The sequence below is a fragment of the Lissotriton vulgaris genome, chromosome 4_1 (assembly GCF_964263255.1).
Source record: "Lissotriton vulgaris chromosome 4_1, aLisVul1.2, whole genome shotgun sequence".
NCBI lineage: Eukaryota > Metazoa > Chordata > Amphibia > Caudata > Salamandridae > Lissotriton > Lissotriton vulgaris.
The window spans coordinates 356,750,527-356,777,437 of NC_141691.1; the positions used below are offsets into that span (position 1 = coordinate 356,750,527).

At 52.3% G+C, this 26,911-nt stretch overlaps 1 protein-coding gene across 2 annotated transcripts in view; it reads left to right on the forward strand.

The window, feature by feature from the left end:
* The window catches only part of LRCH2 (leucine rich repeats and calponin homology domain containing 2), a 927,979-nt gene that overhangs the window by 826,893 nt on the left and 74,175 nt on the right, over window positions 1-26,911 (forward strand). For both annotated transcript variants that reach the window (XM_086918732.1, XM_086918733.1), the window contains one exon: window positions 19,112-19,189. In XM_086918732.1, coding sequence (XP_086774858.1) covers window positions 19,112-19,189 — 78 coding nt within the window. The remainder of the gene's footprint in view (window positions 1-19,111; window positions 19,190-26,911) is intronic.

The window sequence follows — 26,911 nt, forward strand, 5'->3', positions numbered from 1 at the left end:
ATAAGTAGGCAGTTGCACCTTAAGCAGTACAGGCGCATGGTCCGATAACGTGCGGGTAAGATGAGACACCCAAGCATTGACTTCATGCGTCGCTAGTCAATAGTCCAACTGAGACCATGTGTTATGTGTGTATGAGTAGCACGTTCCCTCCGGCAACCCAGGATGTCGCAACCTCCAAACATCATTAAGTCCCAAATCACACACACCATCATTAACAGCCTGTGCAGCCTTTTTAACAGTAGTACTTATTTTTGAATGCCGATCTATGTCGTGATCCAGCACCACCTTAAAATCCCCTCCACAGAGTATAGCAGACGCCGGCAGCTTATAAACTTTGTTCCACAGCAATTTATAAAACTCCGGATCGTCTATGTTCGGGCCATAGACATTCACCACCGTGATCAAAGTGCCACAGAGCCTCCCCTGCACTATATTATACCAGCCATCCGCATCAATCGCCTCATGCATGCTAACAAATGGGATACCATTTTTAATTAGCACCATCACCCCCCTCGCATATGACGAATATGAAGAGGCGAAACAAACACCTGCCCATTTTTTGGCTACAGAAGATGCAGTATGTTCAATAAGATGCGTCTCCTGTAGGAGCACAACTTGAACATTATGATTGTCCAAGTACGCCTGCAGCTGCCTAGTTTTTTTGGGGTATTTAACCCCTTGACGTTCCAAGTGATCCACTTAATTTTACCTTCCCCTTCCATCATCCACCAGACTGAGGCAATACCCAATGCAACAAATCAACGGTTGTTCTGTCAGATGTAGGAGACTATAGATTGCCAACACATTTCGCACAGCTGCACCAAAAAAATACCACCACAACAGTCACCCCCTCTCACCCCTGCCCCGCAACCTTACCAAGGGCCTCCCTAACCTCCCCGCAACCCCCTCTCCTGAACACTCTAAAATACCTCGCAAAATGTCATGAACTGACTAAGGCCAGACAGCTTTTGCTGACAGACATTCCAATTGTGCGCCTCGAAAAATCCCAAGAACAGTCCCCCATCCCTACCTCAAACACCCCCATCCCCCCTCCCACTTCAGCACCCCAACCATGCCAAAGCCATCCCAACACCCAACCAAACACCCCCGTCCCCACCCTAGCATAGCAAAACATATTTGGGGTATACCCATATGCGGGGGGCACAGAGCCAAGACACTCCCACATAGTACGAGTTGACCGAGCTCTAACATTACAACAATGCATCGCAAAATCATTATCACATTTACATCGATATTATTGTGCCTACCGTGCCGTAGGAATAATCAACAGTACTGAGTGTAGTAATAGAAAGGTACAGCACAAATCCTGAATAAGAACAGAACCCTGCACATTAAAGTTAACAGGATTTACAGCCTCATGGAAAACATCAGGTCGATCAAAATGGTTAGGAGGCTACATAAGTGATTGGCCGACAACTGTTCAGGGAAACAGTTGAATTCCTCAGGATCGGCATCTTAAATGCTAACATTAAGGCTCATGATAACAGTGTGACCCTTCAGATATCACTTCATGTGCAAGAAGTAGAAACAGAGAGGACAAAAATGCCAATAAATAGTATAACAGTACTGAGTCCCCACTATTCAACATCTTCGGACCCTGCCTTGGAGTCCCGTCTCCTGCACTTCAATACTTTAGCATGATCCATTGCGGCCTTCGCAGAGCTGAAAATCTTGCCATCACCCATAGCACCCACTCGAAGCCTGGTAGGGTATAACCTAGCGTAGGGAACCCCCTCTGTCCTCAAGAACTGTTTCACAGCCCCAAATTCCCTTCTAGCAGCCTGGACAGCGACTGTAAAATCAGGAAAAAAGGCCAAGGCGTTGCCCTGATGTGTGATGTTGCCCTTCTCCCTATCCAGGCGCAAGATAGTGTCTCGGTCCCTATTATTCAAAATCTTGGCAATGATGGGACGTGGGGGAGCCCCCGGAACCGGCCGTGCAGCCAGGGAGCGATGGGCACGCTCCACGATGAACACACTGGACAAGTGTTCTACACCAAAAATTTCCGTGATCAGGCGCTCAATAAATGTCTCCATCCGGCCCACATTTATCAATTCGGCAGCACGGTAATTCGTATATTATTGCACCGGGACCGCGCTTCTAAGTCCTCGTTTTTAGCCTGCATTACTGAGAAGACCTTCTCCTTGCTTAAGGTTCTGTCTGACACCGTCGTCAATCCATCTTCAGTCACAGAGACCCTTTGTTCCACCTCCCCCATTCGAGCATTCTGTATCTCTAATTGAGATAACATGTGATCGAGGCGATGATTTACCGTGGCCATCGCTCCCTCAATAGATTGTAAAGTGCGCTGCATAGCCATTAATGTAGATTCCAGCGTTGGAGGATTGTCAGTGTGCGCCTCTGCTTCAGAGTCAGAGGCAGCTGTCTGCGGCGTCTTGGGGACCCTCCTTGACTCAAATGTAAGACATGGTTGGGACTTATCTGTCCTTCCCATGGCTGCAACGGTGACTCAATATAACTGGAGATGAAAGTGACACAGGAGGAGCTAGACCCACAGTCGGACAAAAACGTGATGAGGGGGTCACCCGAAAGTTCCAGACGTCACTGGCGTAGGGCCCTGTTCCGTGACAAAGGGCGCACCTCCAGTAAAAATCCCCGCCACAGAGGCACCCCACAGGTCAACCAGCCAGTGTGCCCCACAGACCCTGGGACAGCTCAAGATCACAACAGTACTTAGACCAGTGTACCACATGTGTGTGTGTATACTTGTAATCCAGAGGCGATAGGATAACACACCGCAATGCCCATATACCTACAGCAGAAGGCCCGCAGCATGAGTTCGGGGTAAGGCCTATAGATGTTTCCAGAATGCGCAGAAAAATATTGACTCCAGGACCCCCTTATTGGCCAGCGCGCCTCAAGTCATAGGACTCCAGGGAGACAATGCCACAGACGGTATTGGTGGCCTCGCCGCTCTTCCTCCTCAATTGCTGTGCATGACCCCACTTATACAGCTAGCAGTAGGACTCATAATGCCTCTCTCCTGTTGAAATCACAGCCACTGTCCATGAGGACCTCACAGGAGCAGCTCTCACCCTTAACAAGCCACTACATACTTTGGGGCTGGCAGCAACAGTATGGGGAGCCCTCTGCACTCTCCCCAATTGCCGGGTGTCAGCAGCAGGCACAGCGCTCCCTCTCCGGCCCACGCACTTCGCCTAGGACCCGCGCTAGCCGCAGCAAGCAGGACGCAGCCACAACCCACGGCTCGATCCCGCCTCTGCTGCCCGAGCCGAAGTCAGACCACAGCCCCACTCACCGCAGCCAGCGCCGACAGGCGCCAGCATTCCAGGCAGTTCCTCCAGGAAAACGCTGTCCGGGACCGTCTCCACAGCCGCCAGTGCCCCTCTCCGAGCTCCACACAGGTTCGTCCGCACATGGGGCAGTCTCCGTTCTTCAAAACCTCCGACAGCCGTCCCGCAGATCACAGGAGGGCACACTGCATCTGCCGCACAGCGCAGCCCTTCATAAAGCAAAGGGAGCCGCGCAGGATGTTGAACCAGGCTCCCAGTCCACACAGCACAGGGGAGGCCTAGCACACTACCGCAGCCGCCATTTGCCGCAGCACAGCATCGTGGCAATTCGGTCTGTCTCTCCCACTGATCCGGTCCGATGCGATCCCCAGCACCGCCAACAGAAGTCGCAAGTAAGTGGGAAGCCGCCATGGGTCACATCAGGCGCAAAGATGTCACGATGCAGTAGAAATTTGGCGGATTGTAGCTCGGTCAGGCAGAGCCTCACATCGGTGCGGCCATCTTGCCATGCGCCCTCTAGCGCCCCCCCACCTGGGTTAAGTCTTCCATTGAGCCTGTGTCTCTTGAGTCTTGCGATGCCGCTTCCAGTAGCCATTGCTGTTGTTTCTTGCTTGTTCTTCGCAGTCGAGGGGCCTGACTCCATCCCTCCAACCAGTCATGGGCTTCCTCGGGCGTCCCGAAGAACCAGGTTTTACCTTCCGCTTCTACTCTCAACGTTGCCAGGAACAACATTGAGTAATTAAGTTCTCAGCTTCTAAGTTCTTTCTTTACCTCCAGAAAACTCTGCAGTTGTTTAGTTACCGCTGCCATATAGTCTGGAAACAATGACACTACGCAGCCTTCTAGACGCAAGGGAGGAGTCACTCGTGCCGTTTGCAGTATCAATCAATCAATCAATCAATCAGTGTACTTGTAGAGCGCACTACATGCCCATGAGGGTCTCAAGGCACTGAGGGAAGGGGGTGCTGCGACTGCTCGAAGAGCCAGGTCTTGAGGAGTCTTCTGAAGGAGAGCAGGTCTTGGGTCTGTCGTAGGTGGGTAAGGAGGGAGTTCCAGTTCTTGGCGGCGAGGAAGGTGAAGTCTCTGCTGCTGGAGGTCGTTCGTTGGATGCGGGGGACAGTGGCGAGGGCAGGGCTGGCGGATCAGAGCTGGCGGGTGGGGGTGTAGAAGCTTAGTCTGCCGTTGAGGTAGGCTGGTCCGGTGTTGTGGAGTGCTTTGTGTACGTTGGTGAGGAGCTTGAAGGTGATCCTCTTGTCGATGGGGAGCCAGTGTAGGTCTCTCAGGTGGGGGGTGATGTGACTGCGGCTGGGGACGTTGAGGATCAGTCGGGTGGAGGTATTTTGAATGTGTTGTAGTCGTCGCAGGTGTTTGGCCGGGATTCCTGCATAGAGAGCATTGCCGTAATCCAGCCTGCTGCTGACGAGGGCCTGAGTCACCGTGCTTCTTGTTTCGGTAGGGATCCACTTGTAGATCCTGCGGAGGGTGTTGTAGCAGGAGGAGGAGACGGCGTTGACCTGCTTTGACATGGAGAGGGAGGAGTTGAGGATGAATCCTAGGTTGCTTGCGTGGTCAGTGGGTGTTGGTGCTGTTTTCAGTGTGGTTGGCCACCAGGAGTCGTCCCAGGCAGAGGGGGTGGGTCCAAAGATGAGGACCTTCGTCTTGTCCGAGTTCAGCTTCAGACAGCTGCTCCTCATCCAATCGGCGACAGCCTTCATTCCCTCGTGGAGTTTGGTTTTGGCGGTGTGCTGTTCCTTGGTGAGGGAGAGGATGAGCTGGGTGTCGTCGGCGTAGGAGATGATGTTGAGGTCGTGTTGGCATTCCACTTGTGCGAGGGGAGCCATGTAGACGATGAACAGCGTCAGGCTGAGGGATGAGCCCTGGGGTACGCCGCAGATGTTGTCGGTGGCTTCGGAACGAAAGGGGGGGAGGGGGATGCTCTGGGTCCTACCTGCAAAGAAGGACGTGGTCCAGTTCAGGGCCTTTTCTTGGATTCCAGCTTCTTGGAGGTGTGTCTTTAGTGTACAGTGGCAGACTGTGTCGAAGGCGGCTGACAGGTACAAAAGGATGAGGGCTGATGTTTCGATGTTGTCTAGTTGGCGCCTGATGTCGTCTGTTGCGGCGATGGGGCTGTCTCGGTGCTGTGGTTGCGTCTGAATCCGGACTGGGACGAGTCTAAGATGTTGTTGTCCTCTAGGTGGTGGCCAGTTTCAGTATGATGATTTTCTATATGATCTTCGCCAGGAACGGGAGCAGGGAGATGGGTCGGAAGTTCTTGAGGTCCTTGGGGTCCGCCTTGGGCTTCTCGAGGAGGGCGCTGATTTGGGCGTGCTTGCAGCTTTCCGGGAATGTCACTGTTTCGAAGGAAATGTTGATGACCTTCCGTAGTTCGGGTGTGATGGCTGCGTCTGCTTTATTGAATACGTGGTGTGGGCGGGGGTCTGAGGGTGATTCTGAGTGGATTGAGTTCATGACCTTGCGTGTCTCGTCGTTGTTGACATTGACCCATGAGGGCAGGTGGTTGGTGCGTGTAATGTTCGCGGGTAGGGGTGTCTGCCGTGCTCTTGGCGGTCGTGGTGTTGAAGGTGTCGTGGATGTCGGTGATCTTGCGGTGGAAGAAGGTGGCCAGTGCGTCGCACAGTTCTTGTGAGGGCGGGATATCGTTGCCGTTGGCGCTAGGGCTGGAGAGTTCCTTCACGATGCTGAAGAGCTCTTTGCTGTCGTGAGCGTTGGTATCCAGGCAGTATGGCGTCACGATCAAGAAAATTAAATATTCGGGCTCTAAGATAGGTCTGGGGGGCCCCGGTCTGGGCCTGCCTCCCGGTACCCCGTGGGCCTTTTCCACTGAGTAGAAACTTGACAGTCCTTGAGGCTGTAGATGGGTCTTGATTAGATCTTCAACAAATAAATCTAATGCAGGGCTCCTCTTACCGTCTGGTACGCCAATAATTCGAACATTGTTACGTCTCAAGCGGCCTTCCTGATCGCCGAGCTTGGCCGTTATAAGCTTGTTTTCTGTTTCTAGTTGTCATACTTGCCGTTATAGGACAGCCGTATCTGCGGAGAGAGTTGTTTTGATAGTTTCGACTTTTGTCACTCTCGTGGTCATTTTCTGAAAGTCTGCTTGCAAGCGAGATGTCCGTGGAGATCGACCCCACTGTGGTTTGGACCTTGTTTGGGCAGATATAATATCTTGTAACAAGACCTCCGCTGGGCCTTCGGACGCGAGGCTCTTTTCTCTTGTAGTGTTTCGTTCTGCCTATTCCTGCGGATCTTTATTGTACGTGTACTTGTCCGGTTTCAGGTGCTGCGTAGTGCGTTGGCCCCAGCCCCGCATTATGGCCAGTCCACAGGGCCACCACATGGAGTATTGCGGGTATGTGGCAGTAGTCACCGCTGCCAGCCTGCGTGACTGTCAGCCACGTTCGGTCTTTCGGGTTTCCTGCTGCGGATCTCCTTTGTCAGGGGTTATTGGTGCTCCTGCAGAGTCAAGACTCAGATGGAACACCTGAGTAGCGGGCCGTGTTTAGTGCTTCAAACAGACTCACAGCGTCAGCGTATCCCACAGGGACCGCAACCAATCCACCAAGACAGAAAACAACCTCAGTCACTAGGTGTTACAGCGCTCTCCATGTCTCACCTCTAGCTTTGGAAGCTGCTTGTTGTCCAGTTGCACTGGTACTTGCCATTTAGGGGTTCTTCACTGGGGTCAACAGACTGCATTGGGGTAGTGAGTGTGTTGTCTGAATTTCCACGCAGTCCAGCGCAATATCACTGATGCTGCTTGTCTGGAGCGAGGAGCGTTCCTTAGGTCCAGATGTGCCAGATCAAGGTGCTCAGCGTTACCCCGTTGGTATTGGTGGCACTTCCTTGGCCGCACCAAACAGAGCGCTCACACTCTCGTCGCCGCCTCTGACCAGGGACCTGTATGTACCGGCGCCGATCTATCTGCAGGAGTGAGAGTCGGCAGGGCGTGAACGTGGCACTGCATCACATGGCCGGCCCCTCACACGGCGTGAGGATCCTTAATGTGCAGCTCGATTTCAGTGCCACATGTTTCAGCGCTCAGGCGGCCAACACAGCTCTGTCTGTGCCGCCGCACTCAGCGCGTGAACGCCACACCACCGGCCTGCGGGTTCCGACGCCTCGCTTTTTTCACCGCTCGGCCTCAATGACATGCGAGAGCCCGTCCTGCTGTGTGTTGTAGGCCACATCTCGTAGGCACAGTGTAAGTTCTTTTATTTTTCACTTCACGGAGCTCACAGTTAGGTCAAAGGGTGCCCGTCTGGATCAATGCTTTTTGCTGCCGTTTGTCGACCGATTGTGCAGTGGATTAATGGGGATGTCGTGTCGATCTCAGAGCCTCTCTAGGCAGCGGCCATTTCGTTTGGCTGCTAGCCACACCCCCCCCACATGTTTGAAATATATGTGACTTCCTGCTTATGAACATTATTAGACAATAAGAACAGAACTATACATAAGGTTTGTTATTAAACAACAGTGGAGATGTAAAAGATCGTTCTTTTGTGGACGTTTTTAATACTTTGTTGTTCAAGATAGTCTTCAACATTTGGTCGGGACCTTGATAGGCCTTTTTAGGTCTTGTCTGTCAATGCGCTTGCGCATTGAGCTTGCGAGAATATCGGGGCTTATCCAGAGCTTAACTAAACGGGCGATTTGATGCTGTGCCCGTGAAAAGCAAGCTCAATGCGCAAGCGCATTGACCTAAAAAGCGCGTGCACATCACTTCTCCTCCCCCCTAATTGCTTTTTTTCACGGCCGTGAGCTACATCAAAGGGTTCGGCTCCCTGCCCCCTGCTTCACGGACGCCTCTCTCTGCTCCATGCCGTTCGAGGTCTCGAGAGGGAGGTAGCGGGACCGGTCGTGGAGCCATCACCACTATTCCTCATCAAAGTTTTTGCCTTCTGGTAAGTCAAAACACAAGAAGAAGGCGAAGAAGCGTCGTCGCTCTTCACATTCTCTCTGTCCTTCGGCCGATGCGACGCGGGAAGCGGAAGGTAGTCATCCGGCTCCTCCCCCAGAGCCTGTTGGGTCGATTCTAGCCTTGCCTCCCTTCCCAGGAACTTGAGCGACCCCTACCCAGCTTTGTAGCTTTTATGAAGTCCTCCATTTCGTCTTTGGGCAGCCCGATTCTGCTGGCACGCCTACGGGCCTGTGAACTCGGCTGGGAGCTCTTGGCCTTCAATGCAGGGGGCTTCGGTGCCGCTGTGCCCCCAGGGATCCAGGCCCGGATCTGTATCAGCACCCGTCGACCTCGTGACACCTCTGGCGCCAAATCCAGTGGTGACGGTTGTGTCCCCAGTCGATGTCGGTCCCAGCTTCCCCCTCGATGTGGACACGAGCCGGACCTACGCCGGTTCCGGCCTAACCTGTCCTTTTGTACCACTGTTCTCCCCTGGTGTTCCCTATTGCCCTGAGTGGATACCAGAGGAGGGTGAGGAGGTCTGTGGACCCTTTGGCAGACTAGTTCGGGGAACCGGACTGGAGAGGACCTTGGCATGCTTTCTACCCCTACCATGGCTACAGAGGAGCATACATCTTACTCAGTGGTGTTGCCTATGGCGGCAGAGGCCTTAGACCTTGAGTGATCTGCAGTGGTGGTCAGGACTAACCTTCTTACCGAGGTGCCCCTGCTGCCTTTCAATGAGGCCCAAGCAGACATCCTTTTGGGCACTTGGTCTAAGCCCAACACAGGTGCAAGACAGTATGATTGCCTGACCCCACTGCCCGGCCGAGACCATTTTTCTCTCCCAACATCCCACCACTTGGTGGTTCAAGCCTCCACGTCCAAAGGCGCATTCCCTACCGCACCACCTGATAGGGAATCCAAGAAGCTGGATCACCTTGGGAAGATGTTTTCTTCCTCCAGCTTAGGACTTCGGTCAGTGAACACTGCATGTCTCTTGGGCCGTAACTTCCACTCGGTGTGGGACTCGGTCACGCAGTTGCTGCCACATTCCCTGCAGGAGGCCCAGGCCGTGCTCTCCCTTGCAGTTGCTAAAGGGAGAAAAGCAGCGAAGTTTGCCATAAGATGTAGGCTGGACACCACTGACTCACTAGGCAGGACGATTTCAAAATCAATAGCCCTGAGACACTACGCCTGACTTATGTCCACTGGCTTTTCGGGTGATGTACAAGTAACACTTTTAGACATCCCCTTTGATGGCCGTTGCTTGTTTGGCGACAACGGTACAAAAGGGGGTGGTGATGGACGGAGCATCTGAATCAATCAAATACTCACACCCAGTCAAGAGATCTGGGTTTGATCCATCACCGTTCTTTAGCCCACTCTGCCACCCCAGTTCAGACATGGCTATATGCAAATCAGTCTGACCCTGTGCCTCATGGGAACAGTCCAGCCCGAACTGCCAAGCCATGTCTTCCCTGGACCGGAAACAAGCTTCCGAGGACCGGTTTCTGGCATTCCAGCCGTCTTCAGCCTGGCTTGCTTGAATCCAGTGGCAAAGTGTGCAAGGCACTCACGTCTGAGCATACCCTGCCACACTTATGGCGGCCAAAAGCGGTACAAAAGGGGGTGGTGATGGACGGAGCATCTGAATCAATCAAACACTCACACCCAGTCAAAAGATCTGGGTTTGATCCATCACCCTTCTTTAGCCCACTCTGCCACCCCAGTTCAGACATGGCTATATGCAAATCAGTCTGACCCTGTGCCTCATGGGAACAGTCCAGCCCGAACTGCCAAGCCATGTCTTCCCTGGACCGGAAACAAGCTTCCGAGGACCGGTTTCTGGCATTCCAGCCGTCTTCAGCCCGGCATGCTTGAATCCAGTGGCAAAGTGAGCAAGGGACTCACGTCTGAGCATACCCTGCCACACTTATGGCAGCCAAAAGCGGTACAAGGCAGACAACGCACTCAAGCGCTTTCAGAACTCCAGGGCTACGGCCAGATCCTTGGGCCTCGCTTCCACCTCCCGCCCAGCGCAGTCTGCTTTTCGCCCCTTTCGTGGCTACAGAAGGGATACCCCGCCACGTTTCGCCTATGGCTACAGGCCTGCGCAAGCTGTCCAGCCTCTGCGCGGCGAGGGACATGGATCCCACTGTCGTGGGTCTGGGGGTCAGCGGGCAGACCCATCCACCAGTGCCCCTGCTGCAGCTTCCTCCAAGCCCTCTTAGTCTGACCTTTTAGGGCCACCGTTCACCAGTGGGCGGCAGGAGTCGCCATCACCTTACCCACTGACTCAACATCACATTAAACAGGTGGGTTTTGCAGATAGTCTAAAGGAGCTACTCCTTCCCCATCGAGACTACCCTTCCATCCTTGCCACCTCAATTCCATTGCATGTAGGAGGATCACTTGACCCTTCTCCAACAGGAAGTTACGGCTCTCTTGGCCAAGGGAGCCATCGAATGAGTTCCTGCCCCAGAAGTAGGTTGCTGTTGTCATTCCCACTACTTTCTGATGCCCAAGAAGGACAAGGGCCGGCATCCTATCTTGGATCTCAGGAACGTCAACCTCTTCCTCCGGAAGAAGAACAAAATGTGGACACTGGCTCAGGTTCTGTATGCCCCCGACCTTGGAGACTGGATGGTAGAGTTGGACTTGCAAGACGCTTATTTTCACATCCCCGTCCTGCTGGTCCATCAGCGTTTCCTACGGTAGCCCACGAGCCCTTTCAGTTTACCGAGCTCCCCTTTGACCTTACCAGCCCACCTGGGTGTTCACGAAAGTGATGGCGGTGGTTGCAGCTCCTCTGCTCAGATCAGATGTTCCAGACTTCCCCTATCTCAACGACTGGCTGTTGAAGGCAGACTCGCCCCTGGTTGTCATCTCCCACCTCCAGACTATGGCCGACCTGCATTCGCTCGGGTTCACCATCAGCTTGTTGAAGTCTCACCTGATTCCCTCTCAGAAGCTCCTTTTTATCCCTGTGTGCCATGCCCACAAACCACTGCCCTTGCATACATCAGTCACCCCTCTAGCTGTGTGCCCTATGCCAGTGGTGAGGGTACAGGTGTATGAGCCCTGTACCCCTACAGTGCCCAAGTCCATTTATGGGCACTGTAAGTGCAGTGCTGCCATTAAGAGTATATGGTGCTGGGATTTTGTCATTACGAACTCCACAGCACCATAATGGCTACACTGAAGACTGGGAAGATTGGTATCAAACTTCGCAGCACATTAAACCCACACTGATGCAAGTGAGGGATTTAATGTCAAATGCACAACAGAGGGCATCTAAGAGATGCCCCCTGAAACTCGACCAACTCCTAGTGACCTGACTGAGTGGCTGCTTAGGTTGCCGCCAGCAGAAATGTTTCTGGACCCCTGGGTCAAGAGATTGCTGCTCTCGGGTTCCTGAAACAATGCACATCCTAAGACGAGGTGCCAATACTCCTCCCCCAGGATTGGCAAGGGCCACTTACTATAGTAATAGGATAGGGACAGGTGAAAACTCCTCGAAGGAACTCTTCACTATTTTTAAAGAGATCTCGTCACTAGCAAGAACGACGGCTCCTAACATCAGCTCTGTGAATTCCTGCAAATTGGTGGCAGACTTCTTTGCGGAGAAGGTAGGAAAGATCTACTCCACCGGGTAGTGATGGGACATCTGACTTAGCAGAGGCAGAATATCTTTGTGGATTTGCTGTCCCACCATGTGACAGTCTCACAGACATAGCCTTAAGCATCAAGTCGGGCTCACCTAGAGACCCCACTACTCCTGAGGTGCTAAGAGGGAGCCTAGAGGTATTAGAGCCTTACATCAGACAGGCCAAACGTTAGTATGAGTCAGTTGAATAATTTGCGCCCAATCTCACTTCTGCCGTATTTTGCTAAAATAGCAGAGAAGGTGGTCAATACTCTACTGACAGCTCATATTAATAAACATAGCTTACTCTATCCTACACAATCAGGCTTTCATGCAACCACTGAATCAGCACTGCTCCTATCTACGGAAAACATCCGCAAAAACGTAGATGAGGAACAGACGGTAGCCTTAGTCCTTTTGGAACTCAGTGCCGCTTTCGACACTGTAGCCCACTTCACCCTACTGCAGCGCCTCAGGAAAGGAGGTCTGGCGGGACGAGCCTTGGAGTGGCTGAGGTCCTTCTTACACAATCTCAGTTTTCAGGTATCTCAGCGATATCACTATTCCAGGAGTATTAAGCTGGCCCAAGGGGTCCCGCAGGGCTCTATACTCAGCCCAACCCTCTTCAAACTCTACATCACCCTTTGGCAGAGATTATTGAACAATTTGGCATCAGGGTTGTGTCATATGTTGATGACAGACAACTAGTGGTGTCCTTAACACAAGATCACGATGAGGCAGCCATCAATTTCTTGACCTGCCTACAAGAACTGGCGTCGTGGATGGCTAATAACTGTTTGAAACTTACAGGCAACAAAACAGAAGTGTTAGTGATAGGCAAAGCTCCATCAATTTGGTCCTCATCCTGGTGGCCTCAGACACTGGGACCGACCCCACCCCCCCACAAACAGGTTAAGAACCTAGGGATGTGGCTGGATACTAAACTATCTTTCGAGAGCTACACCAGGTTGGTGGCGGGGAAATGTTTTGGGATAATGCGAGGACTCTGAAATACACTTGATGCACTTCCTGTTACAGCTAGTAAATCTATGCTCTACGCTTTGGTGACGTCATGCTTGGACTACTGGAACCCTCTTTATCTGTGGGCAAATAGCAAATGTATGCGAAGACTCCAATGCATTCAGAATGCAGTGGCTCGTCTCATTTTAATGCTACTTAGGAGAGCTCCTTCTATCCAGGCCCTAGCATCCCACTGGCTTCCAGTGAGGCAACAAATTATCTTTAAAGCCCTGTGTGTCAGTCACCCTATCCTACAGAGGAAAGGACAAACTGAAAAGGCCCTCCAAGGGAGATGGGGCCGGCGCTGGGACAGAGGGGCCCTCAGTGAGAAGCGAGTAACCCCAATCACCTCCTTGCGCCTTTAAAGCCGGGAGGTAGTGGCGTTCCCTATCCATTACCCCCATAGAGGCTGCAGCTTGTATCGGGTAAAGGCTTGGACGTTGGGAGAGTGGAGGGCCGAGACACAGTAGCTGTGGGTAGGTAGTGACCGGGTCTTGTGGAGGGTTCCTTGTGCCTAGAGCAGCTGTGAGGGCAAGAGGGCGGTTCAGAGACCGTGGGGCCTTGGGAACGACCCCAGGGCGAGGACTGCCTGCTGCCGCCCTGCACTGGGGTTTTTTGAAGATCCCTTGGCGCGGCCTAGAAGCTGACGTTGCATGGTGGAGCTGGCGCACAGACTGCAACACAGACCCTGGTAGGAGTGTGGGGACAGAGCTGGCGGGGGGGAGCCAAGAGACTTTGGAGGTGTGACCGCCACATTGACTTCTGTTGCTCAGGGGGGCACAGGCGCTGACATTGGCGTGGCCCATCTCCCCAGCGCTTACTTGTGTTTCCTTACTGCCTCACTGGTGGGCCCTGCAGCTGGGGTGTGGGGGTCTGGGGTGGTTTGCGGGGCCTTGCTCGCCGGTTTTCAGCCTGACCGCCGCTGACGCAGCATCGGTCCTGGGCCTATTGGCCCCCCTGGCTTGGCGGGACTGCTTGGAACAATAGCTGGCCCCTACGACTTTGCAGCCTGGATCCCCCACGACTCCTTTCTTTTGCCCTTTGACCTAAGCGCTGATGATGGCCCTATTGACCCCTAGTGTGTTTGAAGTGGCGAACTGTGGCTCCGGGGGGGTCCTGGGGTTGGCATAGAGACAATCCTATAACGCAGACTCTTAAGGAGGTATTGACCCTGGGTTGGAGCTAGCTGCACAGATTCCTAGTTGCCTACTGGGATCTTGGTGGAGAGGGCGGACGACGATCTGGTATGCCGGTGGCGGAGACCTGTTGAACGCCACCCCACCTCACGGTGGCCTTGCACCTGTGCTGTGTTTTCCTGCGGAAGTGGGGTGGTCCACCCCTGCCCTGATCTTTGCGATTTTTAACTACTGGAGGCATCTCGCCCCGGTGGGGGGCCTGGGCGCTGGAAACTGAAGCAGTAGTGGCACTACCTGCTGCCCCCTCCATTTGAAGCTTGATAGACTCCCTGAGCGGTGCAAAACATAGCGAGCATCGGTGTCACTTATAGCCGCCCCAGGGCGTCAGCACGCCGAGGGGTCTCTTTCGCGATGACGCACTCCAAAGGGAATAGGGAGGCCCAGTGGGCGAGCCGCAAAGATAACACTGTTACAGCAATGTGGAGCGGGGCCGGGATGTCAAGCCCGGCCGAGATGGACCCTACGCCCGCCTGAAGGGGACTCGCCGCCGGTGACACAGGCGTTTATGGACTCCCTTATGGCCGAGTTGAAGACGAAGATTGGCTCCCTGCATTCTGAGGTGCACTCCGGTGTCCCTGAACTACGAAAAGAGGTGACAGATCTGGGCGAACTGGAGGACGGCCTGGAGAGGACGGTGGACCCTCGCACGGACGACCAGGAGCAATTATGGCAGCGCTTAGACATCCTGGAGGAACAACACATAGAACTGCAGCTTAAGCAGGAGGACCTGGAGAACCGGAGCCGCAGGAATAGCCTCCGAATCCGGGGGGTTCCTCTCGGAGCAGAGGGAAAGGACATCCTGACATGTGGCTCTACTCCTACACGAGGTGTGGGGTGTCGACGATGCCTCTCCGCCGACCCTGGACCGGGCTCATCAGGTGTCCGGACCCACGCGGAGGCCGGGAGTGCTACCGGATATCCTCACCAGAGTCCACTTCTTTACCGAAAAAGAGTCTATTCTTAAGGCGGCGCGAAGTAAGCAGGACCTCACATACGACTGGCATAAAATCCAGATCTTCCAGGACTTGGCGTGCCTTCAAGCCAGTGACGGACAAGCTGTGAATCCTGGGCATTTCTTATCAATGGGGGCATCCGTTTGCTCTTATTTTTGAGTGGGAATACAAGCGCAGGGTGCTGCGGTCCTACAGAGAAGCGGCTCAACTACTTCGGCTTTTGACTACGCCGCCTGCCAGCGTCACCCGTCCCCCACCTCTGACGTGGGTGCCTGCCAGACCATCAGGGTCCACTGTGTGTCGCCGTCGCCTCCTCTAGATGAACGCTCATCTTCGCAGGCCACGCAGGACATTATAGAGCATATTAGGTCTTTGGAAGGGGACGCAGGAGGAGCCACTCAACGTTCATCACCCTCTTGACAGCAACACCATGCTCCCCTAACAGAGTGTGCTTCGTGATCCGGGTCTCACCCCTCTCTACACTGGGAAGGAGAACTAGGCTAATGTTCACACATTGCTCTGGCCACCTGAATGCAGCGTAGGTGGTTCCGGAGCTCCTTGCCTGGAATAAATCTGAACCCAGCTGCAGGCTTACCCCAACTGTTCTTGTGAGAGTGACATCTCTGGGACTATCCAAACCCTGGGGTGTAGGATGTCCCGTCCCGTCCCTGGAACAGGACACTGAGGCCCGGTGGCAAATTTTGGTCTATTCTCTGTTTTCTCTCTCTCTTCTTTTCATTCCACTTTTCTATTCTATCTTCTCTTGATTACTAGGTATGGCGGGCGGGTGATACTGCAGATGCTGCATGACTCCAGAGCGGTGCGACATAGACCCCTCTGCGTGTTTACCCTTACCCTGAGCTTGCTTCTACAGTGACAGGAAGGACTAATTTAAGTTCGGACATGACTGGGACCTCCCGAGACCCTTAAAAGTAATATCCCTCAACGTTAAGGGCCATTAATTCTCCTAATAAGCGTCTGCAAACATGATGATATCTTCTCCAATACAACCCTGATATTAACTTCTTCGAAAAAAGAAACTCGCCTAATTAAAGCTGATGTAACGCGCTGGTATTCCTATGGGCCTTAAGGCCCATAGGAATGAATGGGAATTACCGAATCAGTAATTACAGATTCGGTAAAAAGGGGGAAACATTGAAGGGTGGCAGGGTGTCACTTTGACACCCTGTTGCACCCCTGAATTGTGTATGGGTGCACATGTGGCACACATACATGCCCTAAGGGCATATATGTCTGCCACATGGCACTTTTATTATTTGCATAAATTAGCTTTTTTTGGGCTTTTCGAAATTTACCACCAACTTGTAGTTGGTGGTAAATAACGAATCCTAAAATAGGAAAATCACTCATTTGAGTGCTCCCTACATATCAGGATTCGGTAATTTACCAAATCAGTATTTAGGAATATGGTAATTTACCGATTCCTTAAATTACCGATTCGGTAAATTACCGAATCCTTAATTTAGGTCCCTACATATGAAAAGCCTAATTCCGGTCGGTAACGGCTGAAATTCTGTAATTTCGTCCGTTACCGACCAGAATTAGGCTTCCTACATCTGGCCCTTGGTCTCCTAGACACGTGGCGATACCACTCGCCGGGAGTGCAGGATTATTAGTATTACTCTCATGTCCACCGTTCCTACTCGCGCATCGACTACCTGTTTGTATCTCACGCCCTGGTGCGGGACATGCTGGTGGCGTCGATGTCGAACATATCACTCTCTGACCATGCACAAGTTGAGCTGCTCCTGCAGGAACCGGCCGCCTGCCCCACCCCTACCCCGCGGTGGCGCTTGCTGCCAAGTATCCTCCAGGACCCAGCTGATGTGGATAGCATATGTGCCGCCATTGACATTTACTTTGCCAATAACGATCTCCCGGAAACACCTTTTCCTGTGCTGTGGGATGCCTTCAAGGCCACGATACGCAGGCACATCACCTCTCTCTCGATTGCGCGGGTGCGGGAGGCTCGACATCTTGAAGACACTCTCTCAAAGGACATAACATTGGCTGAAAAACGGACCAGGAGCAACCCTTGCAGCACTGAAACAGAGGTACTTCGAAGGGGGAGATAAGGTGGGCAGGCTACTGGCGAGACCTTTGCGAGCTCGGGCGGCCAAGGCCCATATAGCTAATATAAAGTTACCGAATGGAGCGAGGGTTACCACGGAGTGGGCCAAATGCGAAGCTTTCTGGGCATACTATGCTGCCCTCTACACGGTGGAGGAACGATCGCCGGATCTCCTAACAGAAGTGCTGGACAGATGCACTTGGACCCAATACACCCCTATCATGCTTGAACGCTGGAAGGCCCTCTCTCTGCTGAGGAATTAACGGGAAGGCACACCACTGGAACATCCCGGCCTGCCTCCTATCGCTTGATGCAGAGAAGGCATTCGAATGAGTGGATTGGGCCTTCCTTCGGGCGGTGCTGCAGGGAGTTGGGCTAGGGCAGAAAATGGTGTCCATGATCATGGCACCATATCTTGCCCCACAGGCGCGGATTAGAGTGAACGGCAACTAACAGTACCTTTTACTATTTATCGGGGTTACTCGACAGGGTTACCCCCTGTCTCCGCTGCTATTCGCCCTAGTGTTAGAGCCCCTGGTGGAGCTAATCAGGCAGGCACCAGATTTACATGGCATCTCCCTTGGGGGCAGACAGAGCAAGGTGGCGCTCTTTGCAGACGATCTCATCCTCACGCTCTCATGCCCTCGGGAGTCTCTCCCAGCCCTGCATTCGCACTATCTTCCACAAGGGTATTCTGCCCCATAGCAGGTGTGTGTGCCTAGACCTGCCTATGTGAGGTTCATTCATTGAAAAGCCAGGTCTTCAGCTACTTGCGAAATTTAAGAGTAAGCTCTTATATTGAGTGGGAAGCCGTTTCATGCTTAAGGAGCTATGTAAGAGAACACTTGTCCTTCTGATCTGGTTCAGTGTATGCATGGGATGTGTGCGACTAGGAGACCCGCAGAGCCGGGGTGTCTGGATGTTGGTGAAAAGAGAAGCAACTGGTCCGGTAGGTGGGCCCTTAGTTTTTGTGCCTTATAGGTGTGCCTAAGGAGTTGGAAATGAGTGCTTTCATGTATCAGCAGACAATGGAGTTCCCTGAGATGTGATGTGAGTTCTGTGTGGGGGGTTGAGGATGAGTCTGGATGCTGTGTTCTGGGTGGGTTGTAGTCTTCTAGTGAATGACTTTGTGATCCCAGCGTAGATGGTGTTCGCATCGGCTAACTTGCTGGTGACAGAAGCTTGAGTGACAGTTTCTCTAGTGTTGTTTGGGAACCATTTGAAGATCTTCCTAAGCATCTTCATTTGTGGAAACGGGATGCAGTGATGCCGCGGACCCTGGCAGTCATGTCCAGTTTGCTGTAAATGATAATTCTGAAGTTCCTGGCGTGGGTTCTGGGTATGGATCCTTGTCTTTCCAGCCACCACCCATGGTGAGGTGTTCCTGCCGAAAATCCTATTTCTATCTTGTTGGTGTTGAGCTTGAGAAATGTTGCTTTCTCAATTCATATTGCTGAGTTTTTTACAAACAACTTGACAGTTGAAAAAAGCCAGGAAGTAACAATATGGTAAAGTTACCCTAATTGTGACTCTGTTTCTCTTAGTTGGTAGGCTCTTTTCGTTATGGTCCCCTGCCAAGTCCTCAGCCTAAAATGCATACGGATAGGTTAAATATTTCAAGAAGGGAACTGGCAGTGGTGTGATTACATGTACGCAGGGCAGTTTCCTGTTTTTGACTTACACAGGCATACGTGTTTGGTAACTCCTTGTAAAGCTCTGAAATTACAAACAGCTACAATAGCAGTTGCCTGTACCTGTACAACCACTACGGGGCATGGTGCCTACAAGTTAAGAATGAGAAAAAGCTTGCGGGCTATGAATAAAGGAATCACCATCAAAGTAGCTTTACCATCTTGTTGGTTACTTGAAATGAGCTATTGTTGAAATGGTCTGTGCATATCATTAACGTAAAAGATCCTGCTCTGTTTATTTGAATTTTGATTTTAGAACTGGTTGACAAATTTAAATTGGTCTTTTTTTTCAGCCTAAATTAAGCATGGCAAAATGCCGAAGAAATGTAGAAAACTTTCTTGAGGCCTGTAAAAAACTAGGTGTTCCTCAGGTAATCTACATTTTCTTATAAATGCACGTATTTTATGTATGTTTACAAGTTATTTATGTGAGTAAGTCAGTTGTGCTATACATTTGGATTTGTCCAGATACGTTTAGCGCAAAACATTTTTCTGGTATATCCTTCTTCCCTCAGATTCCTCATATTATGAATATTCTCCACGCGCCAGGCTGGATCTTGAAACCTTTCCCTCCTGCAGTTGCTCTCCTTTGCTATCAGGTAGAGCTATGCAACTTAAGTCGCTGCTTTGATCCCTCTTGATGACCTTGGGGCATATAAGGTGAAGATGAGTGAATGACATCCATGTTTGTATGGACTCATTTCAACGGCACAGGTCTAGGCCTCTTGTCACTGGCAAAATTCCTCAATACAGCCACTAAGTCAAATATTCCCCCCCTATTGCCTGTTGAAGAAGTTGTAAAATGTCCCTATCAGATCCACATGACCTCGGTATGTGGTGTCTTAGATCCAACCAGAGCCCCTCAATCTGCAACTCTTGCTTTTTGATGCTTTCAAAAGCCACGAGAGAGTGGGAGACAAAACTTTTTTTGCCTGTGGCCTGCATGGCCTGCCCAAAGCGATCCCTCAGCCTTCTTCAAGTCAGTGACGGGACAGGTAATGATCCCTGATTAGTTCTTAATTAAAAAAAACACAAGAAATGACATAGCAAGCATATTTCTTTTTTGAGCAAATGGTCCTGGCCCGTCTTAAGATTCTCCTCTGTTCCCCAACACCTGTCCCTTCCTTGTTGCCCAAGACAATTCCAGTTCTATAAAGGCTGAGTTTGGAGTTTCTAAATCTGTCTGCAGGCCCTTCCCTGGTCGAGGCCTTTCTACAAGCCATGCTGGACTAATCCCCAAAGTTGGGTCCATGTCTGTGATTTTGGAGATAACAGCGACAATGAACCAGTCACCACCTAAATCCACACCTCCATAGGCTTTAGCCTTGGTGTCCCTTCCAAGGAAACTCTGTGGTACCCATCTTTGTGCTTTTGGGCTGCTTACAACGCCATCTCAGCAGCTGCACTTGGATCAGAATTCAACCCCACTTTCAGCTGCCAAAATGGTGGGAATTATCAGAATGGCCAAAGAAATGGCTTTCACATTTTTCAGTAATCAACCCATGTCTCAGTCAGCACTAGCCTAGGCTCCAGAGTTTCGCCTGAATGGAGGACATTTTCAGAACATATTCCAATGCACTGAAAATGCCTAAAGAAGTTATGTATGCAAGTCGATTTGGAAACTGTTAAGAGACATAGCTTACCACTTGTGGCTCGGGGGACAGGGCCATAGTACTTCAGAGCCACTTGTGCTGAGTCCATTTCAGAGAAAGAAAGGCCGGCGATGTGCAAAGAGAGTTGTTACTGGGGGGAGTGATGCTTCGCTTTTTTGGAGAAAGCATTATGCAATGATGCCGAAAGAGGAGCTACATTTCCCTGTAGTTGCTGAACTCTTATATTTGTTGGAGATGTGGATATCATCTTGGATTACTGGGTGTAACGTTTTTCTTGTTTTACGGCAACCTTGCTATTCAATCATGCTACACTGTTGCTGCAGCCAGAACCTTGATATATGAGTGCAAGATTTCCTTTTGCAATGTACATTTGCTTCCCTGAGAGTTTGTAGGTGGACATTTGTAAATACAGACTATTATGAAGACCAAGTTGTTTTCAGAAAACAATCTTACCCTATTAGAACATTTGACTTTGGAATTGTTGCATTAGACTTGGGGTTGATCAAAGCATGAAGAGGTCTCTTGGGAAGAAATATTACTCATAAAGGGCCAGATGTTCGACCCTTTTTTGTGGCTGCTAACGGGAGATCCTCCCGTTTAAACCGCCGCAAAAGAGGATAGTGGCATGTAGAAATGCGAATTTGCGAGTCACTGAATCGCAAAATAGTATTTGCGACTCTCTCTATTAAGAAGGGCCCGTCCCTTCCTAATAGCAAGTCAACATGCTATGTACTAATGTTTTGTGGCCGCAAAACACTAGCAGTTTACCACCTATTTCAAGTAGGTAGTAAACCACTCTCAAAGGGGACCTTCCCATTTATGAGTATGTGGGAAAATATTTTTTAAGAGCAGGCAGTGGTCCCAGAGATCACTGCCTGCCCTTAAAAAAATGAAACTGAAAAGTTTCATTTTTCTTTTTTAAATGCATCTGTTTTCCTTTAAGGAAAATGGACTGCATTTAAAAAAAAAAGCTGCTTTATTAAAAAGCAGTCCCAGACATGGTGGTCTGCTGAGCCCAGCAGGCTACCATCCCTTGGAGGGCTGGCATTCACAATGGGCTCGCAAATTGTGAGAGGCTCATTATTATTAATAGACCTCGCAATTTGCGACCCCATTGGGAATCGCAGAACAGTGTGAACACACTGTTGTACATTTCAATCTGAAAGAAACACGTTTGTGATAGATTCCTTACCTTGAAATTACCCCCAGGCGTCAGTCTGGATCCGGAAATTTTCATCAGCAGTACCCCTGCATGTGGGAAGGTGGCGTCGTGCGGCTCCGCTTCAGTCGTTGGCATCGTGGTCACCGAGATAACTTTGCCGCAGCTACTTATACGACGCCCTCGCGCACTGACGTCAGTTCGTTCTTTTCTCGCACCAACAAGCGCAGATCCGGAGAGAGCGTTACCCCATGTCACTTTTTGACTGCGTTTTCTTTCGAGGTTTTTTGTCTCTATTTTTCGTGTCGATTGACTCCTTGTGCAGTAGGGATGCCCGGCTTCAAGTCCTGCGGAGACTGTGCTCATATGACGTCGGTGACGGACCTGCACCGCATGCGTCTTTACTGCCTGGAGCGCAACCACGACCCCAATTCATGCTCAGTCTGCCGGGCCATGGCACCGAAGACCGAAAGTTGCTGGAAGTCCGGCAGTAGGCTCCTGCCGCTCTAGGCCCTGGTTCCTTGGGAGGTCGAGAGACCGGTCGCAGAGCCGCCACCACTGTTCATCAGGATCAAAGTTGTTGCACTCGGGGTCAGGTAAGGCGAAGCATTCCAAGAAGTGGAAGAAATGCCATTTCTCTCTGACTTCCCCTCACCGGTCGCGCGACGTGGCTGAGGGTGCGGGTGGTGTCTCCCCCGCGGCTCCGGCAGAGTCTACGCAGTCGCCCCTGGCCTACCCGCCCTTCCCAGATCCGTCGGCGACTCCGGCCCAGCGGCAGGAATTTCAGTCAGCTATGGCTCGCCTCTTTGGGCTATTGTGCCCCGCTGGAGCGTCTTCGGGCCCCGCGGGCCTGACTAGGGGTCCTAGCTCTATACTGCGGGGGGCTCTAGCGTCACTGTTGGCTCTGACTTTGCCTTCGCAGGACCCCCATGGATCCGGACTTGGATCACGGTTGACCTTGTGACACCTCCACCCACGTCGACCCCACCGGCACCACCTCCGACGTCGCCCGGCCCACCGGACGACATCTTCCCCGGTTTCAGCCCAATGTGGTTACGGCGCCGGACCGGCATCACTCGGGAACCGATTCCGACGCAGACGGGGGATTTCTATCTATATGTCCATCCTCCTTATTTTCGGCCTGTTAATCAGCCTTCTGAGGAAAAGGAGGACTGGGAAGGGTCAAGCTCACAGCACAATGTGAGCTTGACCCGGATTGTACAGAGGAGCTGGGGATGCCAGTGGGCTTGATACCTCTCCTGACCTTTGCATGCTAACTCCTAGTACCGTGGCTACGGAGGAGGGTGCAAGTTACGCAGTGGTATTTGAGCTCCCTACATTGGCCGTCAGGACTAACTTAACAGAAGCGCTTCAGCCGGCAGCTACCTCTGTGGAGCCACTGCTGCCTTTTGACGATGCACTTTTGGACGTTCTTTTGGGCACCTTGTCCAGGCCCAACATAGGGGCTCCTGTGGATAGGAATGTGGCCCGACTCCATCATCAGGCCCCCGGGCAACCCCCTTTTCCTTTCTCGCGCATTCCTACCGCACCACCGGACAGGGAGCAGTTCGGTAAGAGATTTTTTCTTCAGCCAGTTCAGGGCTGCAGTCGGTGAACACCTCATGCCTCTTGGACCGTTATTACCACTCTGTGTGGGATACAGTGGTGCACTTGCTGCCTTAATGTCCGGTGGAGGCCCGGACAGTGCTCTCTCAAGCTTTTGCTGAAGGGAGGGATGCGGCCAAGTTCACTATCCGTTGTGGCCTTGACACTTCCGACTCGCTGGGCAAGACGATTTCCACAACAATGGCGCTCCGTCCCCAGGCCTGGCTGAGGTGAACTGTTTTTTTGGGGGTGTCCAGAACAATCTGATGTACATGTCCTTTGATGGCATTCGCCTTTTTGACAACAAAGCAGATAGTGCCTTGGAGCGCTTTAAGGACTTGCAGGCTACGGCCACGTCCTTGGGCCTTTCCGCCACGCAGCCTCCTCTGCCTTCTGCTTTTCGCTCCTTTCGTGGCCACGGAAGGGGCCCCCCGTAACGTTCGCTTCAGAGCCACAGGACTGCGTCAACAGTCTCATCGAAGCCGCGGACATGGGGACCCGCCAAGCCAGGTCAGGGGGCCAGCGGGCGGGTGAGTCCACCTCCACCCCAGCAACCACTGTATCCAAACCCTCCTAGTCTGGTTTTTCAGGCCCATCAAATGCCGGTGGGCGGCAGGATTCGCCATCATCTCCCCCACTGGTGCACCTTCACTTCGGACAGGTGGGTTTTACAAACAGTCCGAAGGGGCTACTCCCTCCCCTTGAGAATACCCCTCCACCCATGCCACCCCAGTACCACAGCATATCGGGGATCACTTGGCATTTCTTCAACAGGAAGTTGCGGCCCTCTTGGCCAAGGGGGCCATCGAGCACGTTCCTGCACCAGAAGTAGGATGTGGTTTTTACTTCCACTACTTTCTGGTGCTCAAGAAGGACACAGGCCTGCGTCCTATCTTGGACCTCAGGGAAGTCAATCGCTTCGTCCGGAAGAAGAAGTTCAAGATGTAAACTCTGGCTCAGGTCTTGTCTGCCCTCGACCCTGGAGACTGGATAGTAGCATTGGACCTACAGGACGCATATTTCCACCTACGTGCAGTTTACGGTAGGCCATGAGCACTTGCTCCCCTTTGGCCTTACCAGCGTCCCTCGGGTGTTCGCAGCTCATCTACGCAGATCAGGGGTTCCAGTCTTCCCCTGTCTCAACGACTGGCTGTTAAACGCAGGCTCGCCCCGGACAGTCGTCTCCCACCTCCATACTGCCGTCACCCTCCTGCATTTGCTGGGGTTCTCCATCAATGTACCGAAGTAGCACCTGATTCCCTCTCAGAAGCTCCTCTTCATCGGAGCAGTTATGGACACGGCGCAGTTTCGTGTCTGTCCTCACGAACAGAGAGTCTGGGACATTGGGGCTATGATTCCGATCTGTCAGCCCTTGTTCCGGGTTTTACTTTGCTGGGCCTCATGGCCTCCTGCATCCTGCTGATCCCCCCTTCCGCTCCAATGCCACTGAGATCTGCGTCGTACCCCAGGGCTCTTCCCTCAGCCTGATGTTGCGCAGCATCTACATGGAACCCCTCGCCCACGTTGCCCAACAGCATGACCCCAACATCATCTCCTACGCCGACAACACCCAGCTGATCCTCTCCCTCACCAAAGACCCTCACACAGCAAAGACCAACCTCCACGAAGGATTGAGAGCCATCGCCGAATGGATGAAGAACAGCCGGCTGAAGCTGAACTTAGACAAAACGGAACTTTTTATCCTCGGCCCCACCCCTTTGGCCTGGGACGACTCCTGGTGGGCGACCACACTGGGAACAGCCCCGACACCCACGACCATGCACGCAACCTAGGGTTCATCCTCGACTCCACCCTCTCCATAACTAAGCAGGTCAATGCCGTCTCCTCATCCTGCTTCAAGACTATGTGAATGCTCCGCAGAATCTTCAAATGGATCTCCTTCGAAACCAGAAGAACAGTCACCCAGGCCCTCGTCACCAGCAGAATGGACTATAGAAATGCCCTCTACGCAGGAACGTCGGCCAAACTCCTGAGATGACTGCAACATATTCAGAACGCCTTGGCACGTCTGGTCCTCGACATCCCCCGCCGCAGCCCCATCACACCCCACCTGAGAAACCTACACTGGCTCCCCATCAACAAGAGGATAACCTTCAAGCTCCTCATCCACGCACACAAAGCTCTCTACAACACCGGCCCAGCACACCTCAACAGATGACTCAACTTCTACACCTCCACTCGCCATCTCCGCTCTGCCGGCACCGCCCTCGCAACAGTCCACCGCATCTGAAGAACGACCGCCGGCAGCAGATCCTTCTCCAAACTCGCCGCAAAAACTTGGAACACCCTCCCCACCAACCTACGGCAGACCCAAGACCTACTGACCTTCAGAAGACTCCTCAAGACCTGGCTCTTCGATCAGTAACAGCACCCCCGCGTCTTGAGACACTCACGGGTATGTAGTGCGTTTTATAAGTGTCCTGATTGATTGATTGATCTATCATGCCAGGTGGCATATGCAGGCTCTGCTGTGTGATCTGAAGTTCCAGTGGGCGCAGCATCAGGGGAACCTGTCAGATTACTTCCAGATCTCGGAGGGCAATGCACAGCAATTGCAATGGTGGCTCACGCACCGGCATTGGGTCATTGGTAGATCCCTCTCCCTTCCCCAACCAGAGCAAACAGTGGTGACAGATGCGTCCCTTCTGGGATGGGGCGGCCACATGTAAGAGGCGGAGATCAGAGGCCTCTGGTCTCCGGCGGAGTCCAGGCTCCATATCAACCTTCTGGAGCTCCAGGCGATCCGACTTGCGCTGAAAACATTCCTTCCCTCTGTCAAGGGGAGAGTAATGCAGGTGTTCACAAACAATTCCACCGCCATGTGGTACTGCAACAAACTGGGCGGGTGGGGTCGTGGACCCTATGTCAGGAGGCTCTGCGCCTCTAGACATGGCTGGAGCATCAGGGCATTTTCCCGGTGGTTCAACACCTGGCAGGTTCACTAAACGCCAGGGCGAACGAACTCAGCCACAGGTCCTTTGTTGACCACAAATGGAATCTTCACTCAGAGGTGGCACAAGGTCTCTTTCAACAGTAGAAAAAGCCTTGGTTAGATCTATTCGCCACTGAAGAGAAAGCGCAATGTCAGCAGTTCTGCGCGTTGGAATTTCAAAGGCGGCACTCGCTAGGTGATGCTTTTCGTCGCGAGATGAGTTGCGGTCTGTTGTACTTCTGTCCGCTTAAACCACGTCTGCCCAGAGTGCTGAAGAAGACCAGGCGCGACCGGGCCCAAGTTATTCTTGTGGTGCCAGACGGGGCTTGGAGAGTTTGGTATCCGGAGCTACTCATTTTGTCCATCAATCCCCGATCCGACTGTCTCTGCGAGAAGATCTTCTATCGCAGCAGCAGCGGATGGTCCTCCACCCGAACCTGTCCAGTCTCCACATCTTTGCATGGAGATTGAGCGGCGGCAGTTGATTCTTATCAACTTGACTCCTGAAGTCTGTGATGTCATTCTGGCAGCCAGGCATTCCTCCGCAAGTTGGTATACGCCTGCAGGTGGAACACGTTTGTGGCATGGTGCACAGCAAGGGCTGTGGATCCCCTTTCTGCCCCTCTTTCTAAAGTCCTACTGTGTTTGTTAGTTAGCTTCTTTTATTGGCCCAGCAGGGCTCTGCTCTGGGGACTATCAAGGGCTACCTTTCTGCTATTTCAGCCTTTCTTAGGCTTCCTGATCAGCCCTCTCTTTTCTAGCC